This window comes from Nannobrachium achirus (genome assembly GCF_963921795.1).
Source record: "Nannobrachium achirus genome assembly, chromosome: 6".
NCBI lineage: Eukaryota > Metazoa > Chordata > Actinopteri > Myctophiformes > Myctophidae > Nannobrachium > Nannobrachium achirus.
The window spans coordinates 61,365,028-61,382,130 of record NC_137815.1 but is presented as its reverse complement, the minus strand read 5'-3'; the positions used below and the strand labels follow the sequence as shown (position 1 = coordinate 61,382,130).

Genomic DNA, 17,103 nt, shown 5'->3' with positions numbered 1-17,103 from the left:
TGGGGCTTTTACACCAGTCTCTTACCTATCCACTATGCCACTGTTCCCGAACAGTGGGTCGGTACCCATTTTTGGGGCGCGGACACATTTGTATGGGTCCCTTCGTTTTTGTCAAAACATGTTCAAAAAACATTCCCCCAAAAGCTAAGATTTAATTAATAAATAAAAGAAAAATCTAAGAAATTACCAAAATTTAAAACAAATGTTTAAGAAAATAGTCGATCTACAAGCTCACAACAAGGCGCAAAACAACGTGTTGTGATCTTGTAGATCTGCTGTTTTCACTAGTTTGGGTCCCAGGCAAACGTCTAATCTCTCTTTTGGGTCTTGACCTGAAAAGTATGGGAACCATTGCACTATGCTACAGCAGCTCTTTCGTATCAAGAAAGAACTCTTTGTTTCATAATTCTTTTAATAAAACAAAAAATAATATTTTACTCTTCTGCATAATAGTGTGTATCAGCATGGCAATGTTCAAGTGAAAGCACAAGTTATGCTTTTCAGTAAACTCAGAGTGATGGTCTAAATATGTTGCAGCCCTCAGGGGGTGGGTTGAACACTTCTGACTCTCCTTAATTGCTTTGAAACATCTTGTCATGTGAGTGAATCACAGTGTCCTTGCCAGTTGCCTAGCAGCAGAGGATGTCACCCAAGAGTCACGGATGCCTGATGTAGGGTGCAAATGCAAACTGGAGTCATACTTCATCAAACACTATGGGGATGTTTGAATGCTATGAAACAAGGTTACTTCATTAGTCAGTTAGTTTCTTTCTTTCCTTTCATATGTTTTGCATGTCATTTGCTATGCTCTCTGAGTAGGGTTTGTGGTTTGTTCTCAGTGTATGTGGGCACTTCAGGGTGTTTGATGAAATCATTAGATCAGTAAGTGAAGACCCCATTGGAAAACTCTCTTGTGACGGTGGAGTCAAGCCCACTCAGGGTTGACAAAGGCAGATGTGCAGCTTTGAAAATGTCTTTGTTCTTTTCATAGTATCCAGCTACACAAGAGAGTGGCCGGCGCACCACTGTGTAACTTTACCCAGCAGCTGTATGCAGCTTCACAGGCAATTTGAAGCCAGCCTAGTAGCATAGGGAGTGCTAGTCTGTTGTTTATAATCTCCCTCGGGTGCATGTTCTTCATGCCTTTGGTTCATTAACCCTCCAACCAATTGTAGTCTACCCTCAAAGTTCAGTTCCTTTGTGTCGGTGCGTGTTCTCATTAAATCCAAAGGACCCCTGACAGCAGTGCCCATTAAGAACCCCCAACAACCTGTCTCAGCAAGAGTGAGCAAGGGACGGGCTGTGCTTCATCACACAGCTTTGTCACACAACACTGTGAGATCCACACTGTCAATTTCCATTAAGAGTGGTCCACGTTCAGGTTGTTTAGTTCAGTGGTTATCAAACATTTTCCTGTCACAGACCATAGATTAATACAAATAGGCCACAGAGCCCCATTTGAAAAGATTTTGTGCCAATGACCATCATAAGAGTAGATTTGCATTGTTAGATTAGATTACATATAGTTCTGAATTAAAATGGTAGCAGGTAAAGAGATGAGAGGAAAGAGTAAAACCTATGACAAATAACAAATTGAATGATTAATTGAATAGGTTATTAGCAAGGTTATTAAGACAAGGTTATTAAGACTTGTTTCCATTGTGTTCCATTCTACTCAATTCATCAGTAATAGGCTACATTCTAGAGTAGAATAACCTCCGAGTTGTTTTCTCTCTACAACAGTCCTCAACAACAGAGTAATATTTTTACACTCTCTCTCAGACGTAAAATTAATACTTTACTGTAGTCAGAGTCTGGTATGCATGTCACAACTGTTAATACAGTAGAGACTGCAGTTCGCTACTGTATACAGCCTGCAGTTCAGTTAGACACCATGGATAATGACTTATATCGCCTCTACATCCAGTGAACAGATGGAGCGGGGGCCTTCCAAAGACCTGTCGCTGCAGGACAGATAGATGATGCTGCTGGCAGGATAGCAGCAGGGTCACTCACAATTGTTGTCCATTGGGCGTGATATTGCCAGGACACTGTGGGTTCCCCTTCAAGGTTAGGTTGTTCCAGCCAGGTAGTGGAGGGAAGAATTCTCCCTTCTCCTTTGTTACTTTCAGCCAGCTGATGACCATGCCACACTTGACTCCAGTCCACAGCCTGCTTTAGTCTCATTTGTCCCTGCTGTCATCATAGCAATCACACAAAACAAAGACAAGCTCAACCATAGTTGCTCAAGCTGTCATGCTGTTGTTTACAACAGACAAGCATGGATTATTTTTAGGTAGTAGTGGTTTTAACTTGAATTGAATTGAGAGAACGTTGAGGCCGGCCGGGGTGAGCATAGAGGTAAATGGGGGGTGAGACATGTTTTAGTCCAGTGTTTCTCAAACTTTCACATTTCAAGGTCTCTCCTTAACTCTGACGGTGTACAAATGGAACCAAATGAACCCGGCTAGGGTTCATTTGGTTCCATTTGTACACTGTCAGAGTTACAGACTTATATCTATGGGTCAATTTAGACCCATTTGTACACTGTCAGAGTTAAGGGGAGACCTTGACATTTTGAGAAACACTGTTTTAGTCTATGCTGCCACCCAGAGCATGGCTCTGCTGCCACCTAGTGCACAGAGGATGGGGATGCGGTCACAGCTCCTGTTATCGCGAGAGTGTTTTAGCTCAACGAATGATCTTCCGCTTTCCTGGCTGGCTGCTGTCAGTCAGTCAATAATACACAGTAGTGTTTATTTATTACAGTATTACTATAAATAATAATAAGAGTCACAGAAGTCAAATGGCCAACGTAGAACTCACACCTCTCAGGACATGGGACGACTTTCTCCCTACTGCGGACAGATTTGCCAGACCTGATATGAAAGACTTGGCGAAATGGAACAACAGAGTTGTCAACAACTTGCTGTACTATCAGACTAACTATTTATTAATGGCCATCGTTGTTTTCCTTATAGTTGGGTAAGTAAGTGCGCGACAAATTGTGCTACATCCATATGATGCGCTTGTTTGCTTAGTATGATGATCAGTTGTAACTTCTCACAGCTGCTGTGCCATATGTCACACTGTATTTGATCTTAGTTTGCTGTTCAACATTTTATGTTGTTGTCATTATGGTAGGCTACACTAAGCATACATACATTCGTGTATTTATTTTACTTGTATAATCAGTGATGGGAAAAGTAGTCAAATGTAGCAGGCCTACTGGCTTTTAAGCTCGCCATGAAGCTGTTGACATAAAATCACAAGACTGTTCTGAAACTACGCAATTTGGAACCAATGGCCCAACTGAAACATATTTTGCTAAACATCGTTTCAAATAGATGGCTATAATGGTATTGATAACTGCATTATGCATACTAGGCCAATGAGGTTGGGCTACAGTTTAGTGAGGGAACAAACAATGTCTGGGCCAATAATGTTTGTCATTGATTTGAATATTCGTGTCGTTTTTCACATGAACACCTCCGGGGCGAGATGAGGCTTGCCTTTAGCTACTAGCTAGAACCTTGGAAAACATGATGTAGATTTCTAATAATAGTGCCATTGTGGCCATTTAGCTGTGATGATGACACTGTGTTGGTATGAAAGGCATAAGCTCTGTTTCCAGTCAGCTAAGTCAATATATAGGCTATTTTTAATATATAATATGTTGTGCCAGGGACCCCCATAGAAGATGCATTGAAATGTTTTATTTACCCAGGGTAGTAGCTGAGCTGTGCTCATTTCCAGCAACTTCCTGCACAAACACAGACATGGCATTAAAACCTTACCTGGGAGCTGACAACCTCAGACTGTTGGCCACTGCAGCAGTTGGGGTTCAGTGAGTGTTGGGGGAGTTGTGACCATTCACGTCTTCCTCACCCAGATTTTTCCAGCCAGGGAATCAAACTGGCAACAAGGGCGCTCCTCTTATAATCAGGGGATATCTTAAAAAGTCCTGGAATAAATTCCTTACCATAACATTTCTTCACCATTGTGTTTGTAAAGGTGTCTATAACAAATCTCACAAACTGAAATTCAGTTTCCCTAGGAAAATATTTGACAGCTAGGGTAATTCTGGGTCTCATTCACTCACTATACTATAGGGGAAAAAATCACTCCCAAAAAATATGCTTTAAGTGGGATGTGAGGGGTCTAACTAGGTGTTTTTAATTATTCTGAATCCATTGCAAGCATTTGTTTCGCACAAACAAACATTAATTGGGCTAAAAACAGCCCATAAAATGATGGTTTAGTTATGAGTCATCACTATTCACAGTGGTATGTGCCCAAGTAGTTCAGTCGGTAGAGCTCTCGCCTTAGTACCGCAAGGTCATGGGTTCGATTCCGGGCACTGCCAACTCAGCGTATGAGTAGCACGGCTTGTCAAGTCGTGCGGCAAGTACTGGGAGCTGATGGTAGGTGTGGTGCTCCACCTCAGCAGTCCATCTCCCAGGGGTCTAGCGCATTAACAGGGACAGACTCCCGTGTGTTACCGGCTGATACTGACAATAAGCCACTCCCGACCTACTTGATTTTTTCCCCTATAGTAGTGTATAGTGAGTGAATGAGACCCAGAATTACCCTAGCTGTCAAAGATTTTTCTAGGGAAACTGAATTTCAGTCTTTGTGAGATGTGTTACTAGACACCTTTACAAACACATTGGTGAAGATTTTTTTTGGTAAGGAATTTATTCCAGGATTTGACACTATTTCTAAAGATATCCCCTGACTATTATAGGCCAGTCAATCTAAGCTAAAAAAAAAAGGGACTGATCCAAAAGAAATTGCAATAGTAATCATTCATTTTTTTTTTTTTAATGATCCTTAGGGTCATCCAAAAACATGTTAAAAGTTTCCCATTATATTGTTAGTGGATCAAGGTAAATTCAGGGGGTTCAAGTTTAGGTCCCTTCACTTACTATACAGGAAAAAAGACCCCCCCAAAAAATCTTCTTTAAGTAACATGTGTAGGGTCTAACTAGGGGTTATTCATGATTCTGAATCAGTTGCAAGCATTTGTTTGGCATGAAAAACATTCCTCAGGCTAAAAACAAAACTATGGTTTAGTCATCACTTTTCACAGTTTTGTGGGGTCCGTTTTTAGCCTGAGGAATGTTTTTCGTGCAAAACAAATGCTTGCAATGGATTCAGAATCCTGAAAAACTCCTAGTTAGACCCCTCACATGCAAGATTTTTGGGGGGTCTTTTTTTCCTGTATAATAAAAGGACCCAAACTTGAACCCCCTGAATTTACCTTGATCCACTAAGAATATAATGGGAAACTTTTAACATGTTTTTTGGATGACCCTAAGGTTCATAAAAAAAACTTGAACCATTACTATTGCAATTTCTTTTTGGTCAAACCTCAGATTGACTGGACTATTAGGCTACTGCTACCCCACGTGTTGCAATGTGACACATTGTGAGCTTGTAGATCTGCTATTTTCACATAGCTGATATATAATTATAGGGTTGCATTTTTGCTGGGGACCCCTGGAATCCCTCTCACTTTGAGAACCACTACTGTAGTTGTAGACCCATGAAATTACAGCTGTTTACTGTTCCCCATCTAAGGGCAAAGGACAGAAGGATATCTCATCCAGGATTCAATACTCAATAAGTCAAGTGACTTAAATGTGGTGTTAGACTTTAACAATGGTCAAAAAATACACGCGCACACACACACACACACACACACACACACACACACACACACACACACACACACACACACTCACACTCACACACACACACAGATATGTGGACTTCATGTCTGCTATACAATTCCAATACCAGTCGTTCTCAAACGTTTTAATTTCATAATCATGTCCAATATGTAGTATGTAGTGGTTCTCAACCTTTTCAGGCCGCGACCCCCAAAATAATCACATTTTAACTGAGGACCCCCCAACCTGACGAGCACTAAGAGTTGAGCCATTACATTTTTTATAACAAGGTTTTATTGTAAAAATAGCAGATCTACATGCTCACAACACAACGCCTCACGCTGCGAGGCGTTGTGATCGGCTATTTTCACAATTTCTGCCTCTAATATTTGACAATTTGGCCAGTGTTTAAATGGTCATTTTAGAGGTATTAAAAAGTTCTTAAATTGTGACTTTAGAAATGTGTAGATACAAATCTATACAATTTACAATTTAAGCATTTAGCAGACGCTCAATCCAGAGCGACTTACAATAAGAAAGGTAATACTTCAGTACATCAACATCAATATACTGTATAATGGAAAGAAATAGTAAGAAAAACAGGTAGACCAAGCATCTATTCAGTCAAATCTTCATAACAAATTATAAACATTTAAAAAAATGCTATCTAAATGACCTGTATGGTCATTTGAGGGCTGGCAAGTGCTACGGTAGGTGCTATGAGCTAAGGTGGAGTCTGAATAGGTCTTCAGACCACGGCGGAAGCTAGGGAATGCAGTTCTATACACTTAACCGTTATGTTGGTTTGTTTACTGTTGAGTGAGAAAACAACATTGCACAACTAAGTTAATCATCTGGGGACCCCGCTAAATAATTTGGGGACAGGTTGAAAACCACGGATGTAAATCACTTTCCATTGATGGCTCCTCCCAATGTCAACACAGGAAAAACAGTAAATCTGGGAATTTAGCGTATTCCAAAGTTAGATCAAAATTATGCTTTGACTTTCTGTACATGATGTTAGTTTGGAGTTGTGGAATGATGTTATTTATCTGGCTCGTCATCATCATAGTCCTTTGATTGCAGTTTTTGCACAAACAACTTTTAACCACTAGGGGATGCCAGTTACCACAGGGTAAAAGCATTCTGTCTAAAGAAGCATTAAGCCCTGCCTTATCTTGTGTCTTCCTGTTGCCCTGCAGGTTCCTGAACCCTTTGGGGATGTTCATGGGAATGGCCGTGGTGTCAGCGGTCTTCCTGGGTTCAGTGTGGGCCGGGGAGAATAAAGCCATGATCAAGAGCTTTAAGAGTCAGAACCCCTCAGCGTTTGTCTTTGCAGTGATGCTAGCCAGCTATATGCTGATGTCTCTGCTAGGAGGTGTTATGGTCTTCATGTCAGGAATCACTTTCCCCCTGGCTAGTAAGTTACATTGAAATATTACAAGTTTTTTGTGCCACCGGAAGAAAACTGGGAATAGACAAACAAAACCAAAACTTTGAGGGAAAATGACACCTAATTTTAGAATGTAATTGCCGGGAGTGAATGTAGGCCTAAAACGGGACTGCCCCATGGTTTGAACTGCTGTTGGTCCAAACAGGTTAAAATTCACCAGTTTAGAGTTCACCAGTGTTAGTTTTACTGAGGTTAAGGTTAAGGTTAGGTTTAGGCATAGTTTTACTAAGGTTAGGGTTACGGTTATAGGTTTAGGTGGTCGGACCAAAGGGTGTTCGAACCGAAGACATGTTACCCTAAAACATGTTTTTTGAGTTATTATCTAACTTAACACTTTTACATTGCAATTTGAATGCCATCTTTATGATAATTATGTTCTAGTTACGTTTTAAATCTTTACCCACAATACATTTACACTTACAGGCACTCTTGTACCTTTAGATTGCCAGAAAAGGATGCAAAACAACAGTTAACTTATGACATATGTTTCCTTGTCTGTTCATGCATTTCAGTGATATTTGCTCATGCTTCATTCCGCCTCCGCAACATGAAGAATAAACTGGAGAACAAGATAGAGGGGGCGGGGCTGAAGAGGTCACCGATGGGCCTTTTGCTGGAAGCCCTTGGACAGCAGGAAGAGAACCTCCTAAAGATCCAGAATTTACTGGAGGCAAAACTTAAGCAAGGATTGTGAATCACAAAGCCGGATTTATACTTGGTTGCTCATTTTGGTTGTCGCGGCACACAACCAGATATAAATGAAGCATAACAAACACACATGTACACATGCAATCCTATTTTTGCCATAGGTCTTTGCTCCATTTTGTTTTGTTTTTGTTTTGTTTTGAGGATAAAACATAATTAACTTGAATTGTGTCCATAACATGATTGTAGTTTCATCTCAACCTGTTTAATATGAAACCTCTTACAGCATTTTGTCACTGTCGGGCAGAAACCTCGTATCTCCAAGTTTAAAATTTGTAATTTTTTTTCACAAAGTAAAGCCCTGTTTCACCATACAAGGCCTTTGCACAAAAGTTGTGAAAACAGCAGATCTACAAGCACACAGTGCGAGGCGTTGTGTGCTTGTAGATCGGCTGTTTTCACTAGTTTAAATCCTTTTACAAAGGATAAATACAAAACAAACGGTTTTGGACAAGGTTTCCACCCGACAACGACGATATTTTACTGTACATGCAAGTGTGTTCATGTGTGTGTTTGGCGAGGAGCAGCTGACAGCATTGTTGTGCAAAGGGCTTTTTACCTCAGGATGTTTGGCACCCCACCCAGAACTTGTTGGGGCACTTCTCTCAAGAACAGCAGTGATGAGGGCATCTCAATATTGCCTCATCTTTGCTGTGCAGTTTGACTGTTACCTAGTATGCATTAAGGAAAGCATTCTGAAAACATTTGTTTGGTGTACCTCCTGTAACGTTTGTATTAAAATATGAAGTGCAGCCTTGACTCAAGGGATTCGGGTCACTTCATTTAATCTAATTTAATTTAATCTAACGTCCGTCCAGCTGAGCAGTATTGGGCTTTAAATGTTTTTTATTTATGTACACTGCTAATGTAATGTGAAAATGTTGGTTTCTTTCTCCTTTTTTCCCTTTTCTTTTTAGGAGGGTAACTGTGCTGAAAAAAATGTTTTAATGGGAAATCATGCAACTGTCATGCAAAACTTAAGTGTTTGGTCTGTATGCAATCAGTCTCAGAAATTGCTTTCATTGTTGCCAGCATACGCTGAAGTTGTGAAATCAATCAGAACCATGCTGTTTGCAACAAAGATGAAAAGTGCACACTCGACACGCAGCACTGCCAAGATACTCCAGGGACTGGCCTGTTTTTCAAGTCTACCCATTTGGGTAATATGTTTCTCCTCATAAAGTGTAACGGTTAACTACATAAATGAGTAGAAATCCAAATGCAAATAAAACGAACCACACAAATTGAGCGTGTTTTGTGTTGATGTGAGCTTGACATAGATTTATGTTCTTTTACTTTCTGGGTCAGATCAAATGGTCATTGTGCAAATGTTTATATTAAGACTTCAAAGGCATGTGAGGTCTTAACCAGAGTCTTATGAATGAAGACTTCAAAGGGGCGTGAGGTCTTAACCTGTGTCTATCAGTATTCGTCCTGCACCTGAGTGTTTTTTTTATCTTGACAGTGCCCCCACCCCCCTGGGTGATGGATGGACTGACTTTGCACTCCTCTCCACTTTGTGCCAATGCAAATCATATGTTGCTTTAGATCAGGGGTTCAAAAAACTTTCACTCGATCCCCAAAGATAAATTTGGTGTCAACGATTAATCACTTGAGCCCTGTTTCAAAAACAGAAAATAGCGCACTCACTGTGAGCTTGTGTACCTGCTACAGTACTGCCACTATTTTTGGGGGGAATATATGTATATATATATTTATATGTGTGTATATATACAGTATATACACTGCATTAGATTACTGTGTGTGGAGAGCACGGTGATAGACTGGGTTCATCTGCAGTTGCTCTCCCCTGTACCCGAGTTTAGCCACTGTCAGCTACTTTTTGCCTTTCATATTGGATCCCATTTGAAATTGCACATAAATTGAGTGCATCTGGAGTATTTCTATTGACACGGTTATTCACATCTAGGTGGTGGCAGATTGGAGAGGGGGAAAAAACATGCTTTGAAGAATCATTGTCTTCTTGAAAGATGTGCCATTGTTGTATATAAAGGGGTCGATGCTGGAACTTTATTATAATTTATTTTAAGGCAGGGGTCTTCAACGTTTTTAGGCCAAGGACCCCTTAACCGAGTTTAAGATAAAGCAGTAACTAAAGCATTTTTATACAATACTGTATAAAAAAATGTGTTACAGATTTTCATCGATTTCCTGAAAGCACTGTCATCAGTCTATGTTGGATTCGTGTTAATGTGTTTTTACAGACATTTAACCACTTAAATTGGTGATACTTAGTAAAATTGACCTTTTCACTCTACACCAAACCTATTAGCCAAAAATAGCGACGCACCGCGAGGCATTGAGAGCTTGTAGATCTGCTATTTTTGGCTAAAGATCTCCTCAGAATAGGGATTTGAGGTTTCAAGTTGTTCTTTGAAAATAATGATCCTGTAGTAACTCTGAGGACCACCTAGGGGTCCCAGACCCCCTGTTGAAGACCCCTGTTTTAAGGGATTGTTAAATGGTAGGCTTTTGAAACAGGGATTGATTGAATTCCCAGGCAGTGACAATATTCTTATTCAGAAATCGAATGTATATATATAATGTATAGCATGAGAGAGAGCGTGAGGTCATCACCTGATGACCTTGACATATCGTCGTTGTCGGGTGGAAACCTTGTAACTCCAAAACCGTTTGTTTTGTATTCATCATTTGTAAAATGATTTAAACTAGTGAAAACAGCGATCTACAAGCACACAACGCCTCGCACCGCGAGGCGTTGTGTGCTTGTAGATCTGCTGTTTTCACTACGTTTGTGCAATGGCCTCGTGTGATGAAGCAGTGACTTTACTTTGTGAAAAAAATGTACACATTTGAAACTTGGAGGTACGAGGTTTCTGCCCGACAACGACGATATTCAGGTGTAAGTGCTCTCTTGGTGACACATGGTGTGGAGCTGCAGCAAGGCTTTTCTCCCTGCAGGGACATGCTGGGCCCCTGATTCAGCCCGGGAAGAAGAGTTGGAGAGGCCTTCATTGCGCGCTATAGAGAGAGAGATCTCTCTATAGCGCTGCTGCTCAGATCATGACAAGTGGGCCAATTACATGAGTTATATTTCGTCGTCGGGTGGAAACCTTGTATGTCCAAAACCGTTAGTTTTGTATTTATCATTTAAAAAATCACACCCGTGTGAAGTGGAGCTGTGTGTGTGTGTGTGTGTGTGTGTGTGTGTGTGTGTGTGTGTGTGGATCATGTGTACCGATTTTTGTGACATTTGAAGAAAATATGTAGGAAAAGGAGCAAAAAGTGTGTTTTGGAGAAAATTCAAGATGGCGGAAAATCTATCATGGCGCAAATGGGCGTGGCCTATATGGGGAGATGCGTCATGACCCAAGGAATCCAGGGAAAAAATATTTTTAATTTTCCGACCTACGGTTCAAGAGTTACAGGCCAAAACGTAAAGTGGGGTGTTATGGCGCCACCATGCGGCCAAATGACACAATTATTTTTTATTTAATCCTTGAAATCATTATGAACCTCCTCTCCAAGTCTTGAAACTCTAGCCCCTATGGTTTGCGAGAGACAAATAATTGAATGTGAGTTTTTGCGATTCCCATTATAAGTCAATGGGGAAAATTAATTCACTAATAAATTAATATCAATTACACTATAGAACCTTTCTCTTAGAAAAGTAATAGCCCATGATTCCCGAGTAAGCCGGTCGATTTGACATATGGCGCGAGTGTGTGGTGGCAAAACTGTGGGACTAGTGGCGTGCCGAAGTTTAGGAAGTTCAGGCTACATACACACACAGACACACAGACAGACACACATACAGACCCACACGGCCACGTATAGGGAGCCTGTGCTTCACACAGCTCCAAAAATGATTTAAACTAGTGAGAACAGCCGAGATACGAGGTTTCTGCCCGACAATGACGATTTACTTTGTTGGCCGCCCAGCCCCCAAAATGGAACGAAGGCAGACATTTTATTTTTATTTATTTTCCTAATGGCCGGCCTGGACCGGCCGGGAATGAACCGGCCGTTCGGGAGTTGTCCCACTTTTCCCAATGGCCAGCACGTCCCTGTCTCCCTGTGCTGCTGCAGAGTCATGTCTGTGAGGGGTACAGTGTATGCCCTTGTTCTCCCTCTCTCCCTCCCCCTCTCTCTCTCTCTGCAGCTGTTGTGTTGTTGGCAGGATCCTCACAAAACATGTGTGCGTCTGCTGGGGTGCAGCACAGCCAACAGCCATGTGCCTGTGGTGCATTCTCCCCAACAGATGTGGGATCCTGGCAAGGACAGATTTCTTTTTTTACTGCACCGTGTTCAAAACACAGCACTTATCTTCTGGTGCTCTTTTGCAAGTATCATATGCAGTGGACAGTAAATTAAATACATCTACTTGAGGACTGTACTTAGGTAGATTTGTTTTATATCTGTACGTTATGAATTAACCGTTTAAGCCTTGTTTCAAATGATAGTGAAAATAGCCCATCTACAAGCTCACAATGGGTCGCAATGTGAAGTCATTTTGAACTTGTAGACTAGAGGATAGTCTATTTTCCCTATGTGTTGATTGATTCAATACAGCAATGCATTGATAAGAAAATGTACTTTACGCAAATTTGTACATCTGATATCTTTAAAAGCATGTACAAAAGTACTCCAGTACTTTAACTCAAGTTTGACTCACAAATTTGACAGAGCAACTTTCACTTGTAGTAGAGGAATATTTGATCAGTATCTATACTCAAGTACTTTGTCCACCACTGGTAGTATGTAATTAGTTAAAATCCAGGGGTGTCGCACCAAATTCTGGGTCCTGGGTACAAGGATTCACAGGCCCCCCATGAATGGTCTTCATAGGGGGAGGGGGTTTAACCCATTTAGACTGGGAACACATTATTTGGTGCTTTAACTATTGAACAATAGCAGATATACAAGCTCACAGAACGGCACCGAGTGCTGCGCTGCGAGCTTGTAGATCTGCTATTTTTGAAAAATCTATGTCAGTGGTGCTTTTTCATGTCAAGGACCCCCAAAATGATATGTATTTGGCCACAGACCTCAAAATCCAAATATTTAGTTCCAGGGACCCCCAGAAGCAAAATTTGAGTTACAAATGTTTGCTTAAAAAATACATATATTCAAAGATTTCCACACATTTTCAAAAATATATTGTTGTGTCTTGTATATCTGCTATTTTTCCATAGCTAAAGTATAAAATAATAAGGCCCCTCCACCTTGGGCCCTAGTAACTCAGTCCCACCTTTCTCCCCCTTGTGACGCCCCTGTTAAAACCACTGCTATTCCATACTGTACAATGAACACAAAACCATGTTCTTTTGCATATTAAGCTGTTCAGTAAGAACACTGTGCTCTCCTCGCCATAATATGTGTAGGCTTTTGAATCACAACATCTGTCTCCAGTTTCCATTGTCTCAACGTGTCGGCATGAAATGGAGAGTAATCTAGTGTAATGCAACATTACAAGTCCTGCTTGCTCAGGCACAGGCGAGCTGCCTGTGTGTGATCCATCGTGCAGGCGGCAGGCTTGTCCTGCCCGAGAGAGTGGCTTTGGCTTTTGCGTAGCTAAGCTGGTTAACTAGCTTCATCACTCAAACAATCTGTCATTCTGATTCAGATCCGGTTGCAGGGGCCACTGCCTCAGCTGACCTTTCTAACTTCATTTCAAAGACAGCAAAAACATATTTACTTCTTCTTTTCAAAGTTTAAAAATATATTTTAGATAATGTTGCACTATCTTTGAAAGGTTCAGCTATAATGTTAAAAATATGGACACCAGGTTGAAAGTGGTTAACCATGACCCGCAGTGACCTCTGCAGTGTACTATCGCAGGTCTCTGTGGGAGCAATTTGCGCTTTGGTTATTTGCGGGAAGGTTATGCATAATAAAGGTGCACAAGTGCACATGATCTGGCAAATAATCAGAAGCATTAACAATTTGATTTAGCCGATATCGGGCCCACCAACATGATTGCTTTGACCTGCATTCAGCTAGGCAGGAGTCATAATTGCGTGGGTTTGATTACATTATCTGCTGTACTGTTTGGCCTGTCTGTACTGTGTGTGTGTGTGTGTGTGTGTGTGTGTGTGTGTGTGTGTTGGGGGGGGGGGGGGGGGGGGGGGGGTCACATAGACACCATTGTTTATGTAGTCGTATGTCAGCTGGAACAAACCTCCCCCCTGATGTCTGTGTGCAGCTGGTGTCCAGCAAAGAAGCACAGAGACGGAAAGACAGCTGGATCGAAAACACCGTCTCTTTTACACCCTGGCTAACCTCAATGAGCTGCAGACTCTGCCAGAGCGACACCTCCCCGGGGTTCATTCAGGTTAGAGAGCTGCGATCCATAACCACAACCTATCTGTATGTTAGAGTAAACTGCAGTGGTTGGAGGTGGTCTCCCTGCCCTTCTATTAAGACAGCCTATTTATATCATGTGGTCAAGTAGGATCTACTGGTTGACAAGATGTATTGCATGAAACTCAAATGGAAATAACTTGCCTTCTTAAATGTACTTTCTGTTATAGCTCAACAGTAAAAGATTCGGAACGTGCGGTGCAGGGGACCTCGGTTCGAATCCGGGGGTAGGACATGAAAGTTACGGATTGCAGCTCGAAGGAACATGAAGCCTAATTCATACTTCATTTGTGGCTGTTATCACTCACAAAACAATAACCAATAAAAAAAAAAAAAAATTATAAGTGTTTTCCTCAGAATGCAGATCTCTGCCAGGCTGGGTCGCCTACCCAGGGTAAGGCTAACCCTAACCCTTAAGTAGTAAGTAATGTGACACATCAAAGTCTTGCCAAACTTGTCAAAGTTATAAATTAGCCATAACACTCTAAACCAGCGTTTCTCAAAGTGGATTCCAGGGACTCTGTGGGTTCCTTTAGGGGGGGTCTAAATTGACCCATACTGTAACTCTGGCAGTGTAAAATGGAACCAAATGAACCCGTCAGGGTAACACTGCCAGAGTTAAGGGGAGACCTTGAAATTTGAAAGATTGAGAAACACTGCTCTAAACTGTTCAAATGTAGCCTGCATGGAGGTTACTGCTGCAGGACAGAATGTAGGAAACGCTCGTGGCTGCCGAGAAATGTGTGTCAGCTGGGGAAGGAAGAGAAGTGGTGGGGGTGAGGGTCAAAGGTCCCTGGGTCATCTGTGGAGGAGTGCAGGCCCAATAGATGTGTACAACAGGCGTGCTTTACATGGACACCTATTGAGAGGATTGAGTGCCATAAATGCTAGCTTGTCATTCTTGGGGAGGGCAGAAGAAGAGGTTATGTGGTCAGAGAGGGTGTGTCAGGTTTTAAGGACTGGTTTGGTAGGTTTATGGCTTAAGCAGACAAGAGAACCAGCCTGACAACACTGGTGGGAAAGGGCAGCAAAATACCACAAGAACACAATTACTGTTGCAGTCAGAGGAGGTGTGGCTAAAGCAGCATTGCAGAGCTAGAAGAATAAAATAGCTTTCTTCCTAGTAACACATTAATTCCCTTCTCATTCCCTATAGAAATATTACATTGTGTAATATTTACTTGCTTTGGCAATGTAAACGTATGTTTTCCAATGCCAATAAAGCTCCTTTGAAAAAAAGTGTACATTAAGATAAAGCCCAAAGATGAAACACCCGCCGGCAGACTTGAATCCTACTCTGTTCAATAATACCATTTACAAACAATGCAAAGTGTAGATTATAAGGGCGAGGCTGTCAAAATCCACAATTGAGCACAGTTTGAATGTTTACACTGGTAATTTAAGATATCCACTATACATTTCCAATTAAATCCGAACACAAGTGTTTTTCTTACAGCCATTAAATGTAAAGGGGACTTCAGGTTAATCAGCCAGCCATTCTCTTGAAGCGGAGAACAACATTGTACTTTCCTCGCAGTAAACCCCATTTGACTAATTGAATTGGCTGATGGAGCCTTCAATTAATGACCTAGTTAAATGGGTTGGGTTTAGAGCTCATGCTGGGATGAGAATCTTCCCTTCAGGGCTAATCAGCCTCTTCCTCATTCTGTTTTTCCCTCCAAGATGTTTCCTTTCTGTGAGTTTGCAACAATAAAATACACACACACATGAAATGCAAATCAAACTGGCTCAAAAATGTTTAGATCTTTTTTAATTCAAACAAATGCAATTATACAAATTACTAAGAACCAGCTTAACAAAAATTGATTGTTTGCTATATATTACATGCTTCCTTTTTTTTAAAACATACATTAAAAAGGCTCCAAAAAGACAGAACCAATCTATTTACAATATCAACATGTACAAATAGCTTCATTCTCTTGGGGAGAAAGTGAGAGCACCGGTCCATGGTTACCAGCATGGGATGCTTGTCAAATAAAAGCTGGAATTCACTGTAATGACCAACGAGATGAGGCTTTCGAGTATTAAAATAAAAACAACTGTTAAAGATATCAGAGCTGGTGACATGGGGTATATACTTGAGTGGTGTTAGAAAGTAGTGTTTGGCAGTGACTGTGTTAAAGGCTGAATACTTTGCATTCGCAAAAAATAACTTGAATGACAAACAAATACGAATAAGAAAATACAGTGCAGTAGTTCCAAACAATACTATGACCGATTTGGTTCAGGTGACTGCAGGATGTCTCAGCAGGTAGCCATCTTTCCACTCAAAAGAGTCCAGTCCTTCATTTCCTTTTTGAATAGCGTCCTATCTGTTCTCAACAGGTCCTTCATTGTTACAGTGTTCATACACGAGTATAAGCAGGTTGAGGGATGAGTCATACTTTGTTTATCGTGGCTCAGTATCCTGACGTTAGGGACGGTCCTCGTCCTTGGTCTTGTGAAGCCAGTGTGTGTTTGAGGAGCACCAAATAGAAGAATGCAGGGATAAAATTCAGGCGTGCGTGGTCCCAGTTCCCTTTGGCAGTTCCACACAGAGCACCGCAGCTTCTCTTCACAGGTGCAAGCCCAGTGCACGCAACACAAACGCCATCACCACACACACTCGCAATGGCGCAATCTAGAACATGCTGATGCCCTGTGGGGTGGGGGTGGTGGTGGCAGGAGTTAATTCAGAGAGCACCCAAGGATCCGAGTTAGTTTGGCAACTGCATGTTGTAAGAGAACTAAAATCTAAAAACTTGGTTTCCCTTGATGGGTTGAAGTCCTCAGTTGTACAGTACTTCCTGGATTCTTTGGATCCCTTTCCAGAAAAACAGGTAAGTGCAGTCTAAGGCACGTTGTCCACGTGTTAAAAGTAAAAAGTGTAAAAACCACATGGATGGCTGATTGACAACTAGACTA

General features: G+C 41.4%; 1 protein-coding gene across 1 annotated transcript; it reads left to right on the top strand.

Moving 5' to 3' along the window:
- Positions 1 to 2,806: 2,806 nt before the first annotated feature.
- arl6ip5a (ADP-ribosylation factor-like 6 interacting protein 5a) lies at positions 2,807 to 8,967 on the top strand (the record flags this gene model as incomplete). The annotated part of the gene is made up of 3 exons (XM_080727657.1): positions 2,807 to 2,985; positions 6,878 to 7,095; positions 7,641 to 8,967. The coding sequence occupies 3 exons, from the start codon at positions 2,807 to 2,809 to the stop codon at positions 7,820 to 7,822; spliced, it is 579 nt and encodes a 192-aa protein (XP_080583783.1). The 3' UTR covers positions 7,823 to 8,967.
- Between the last annotated feature and the right edge of the window lie 8,136 nt (positions 8,968 to 17,103).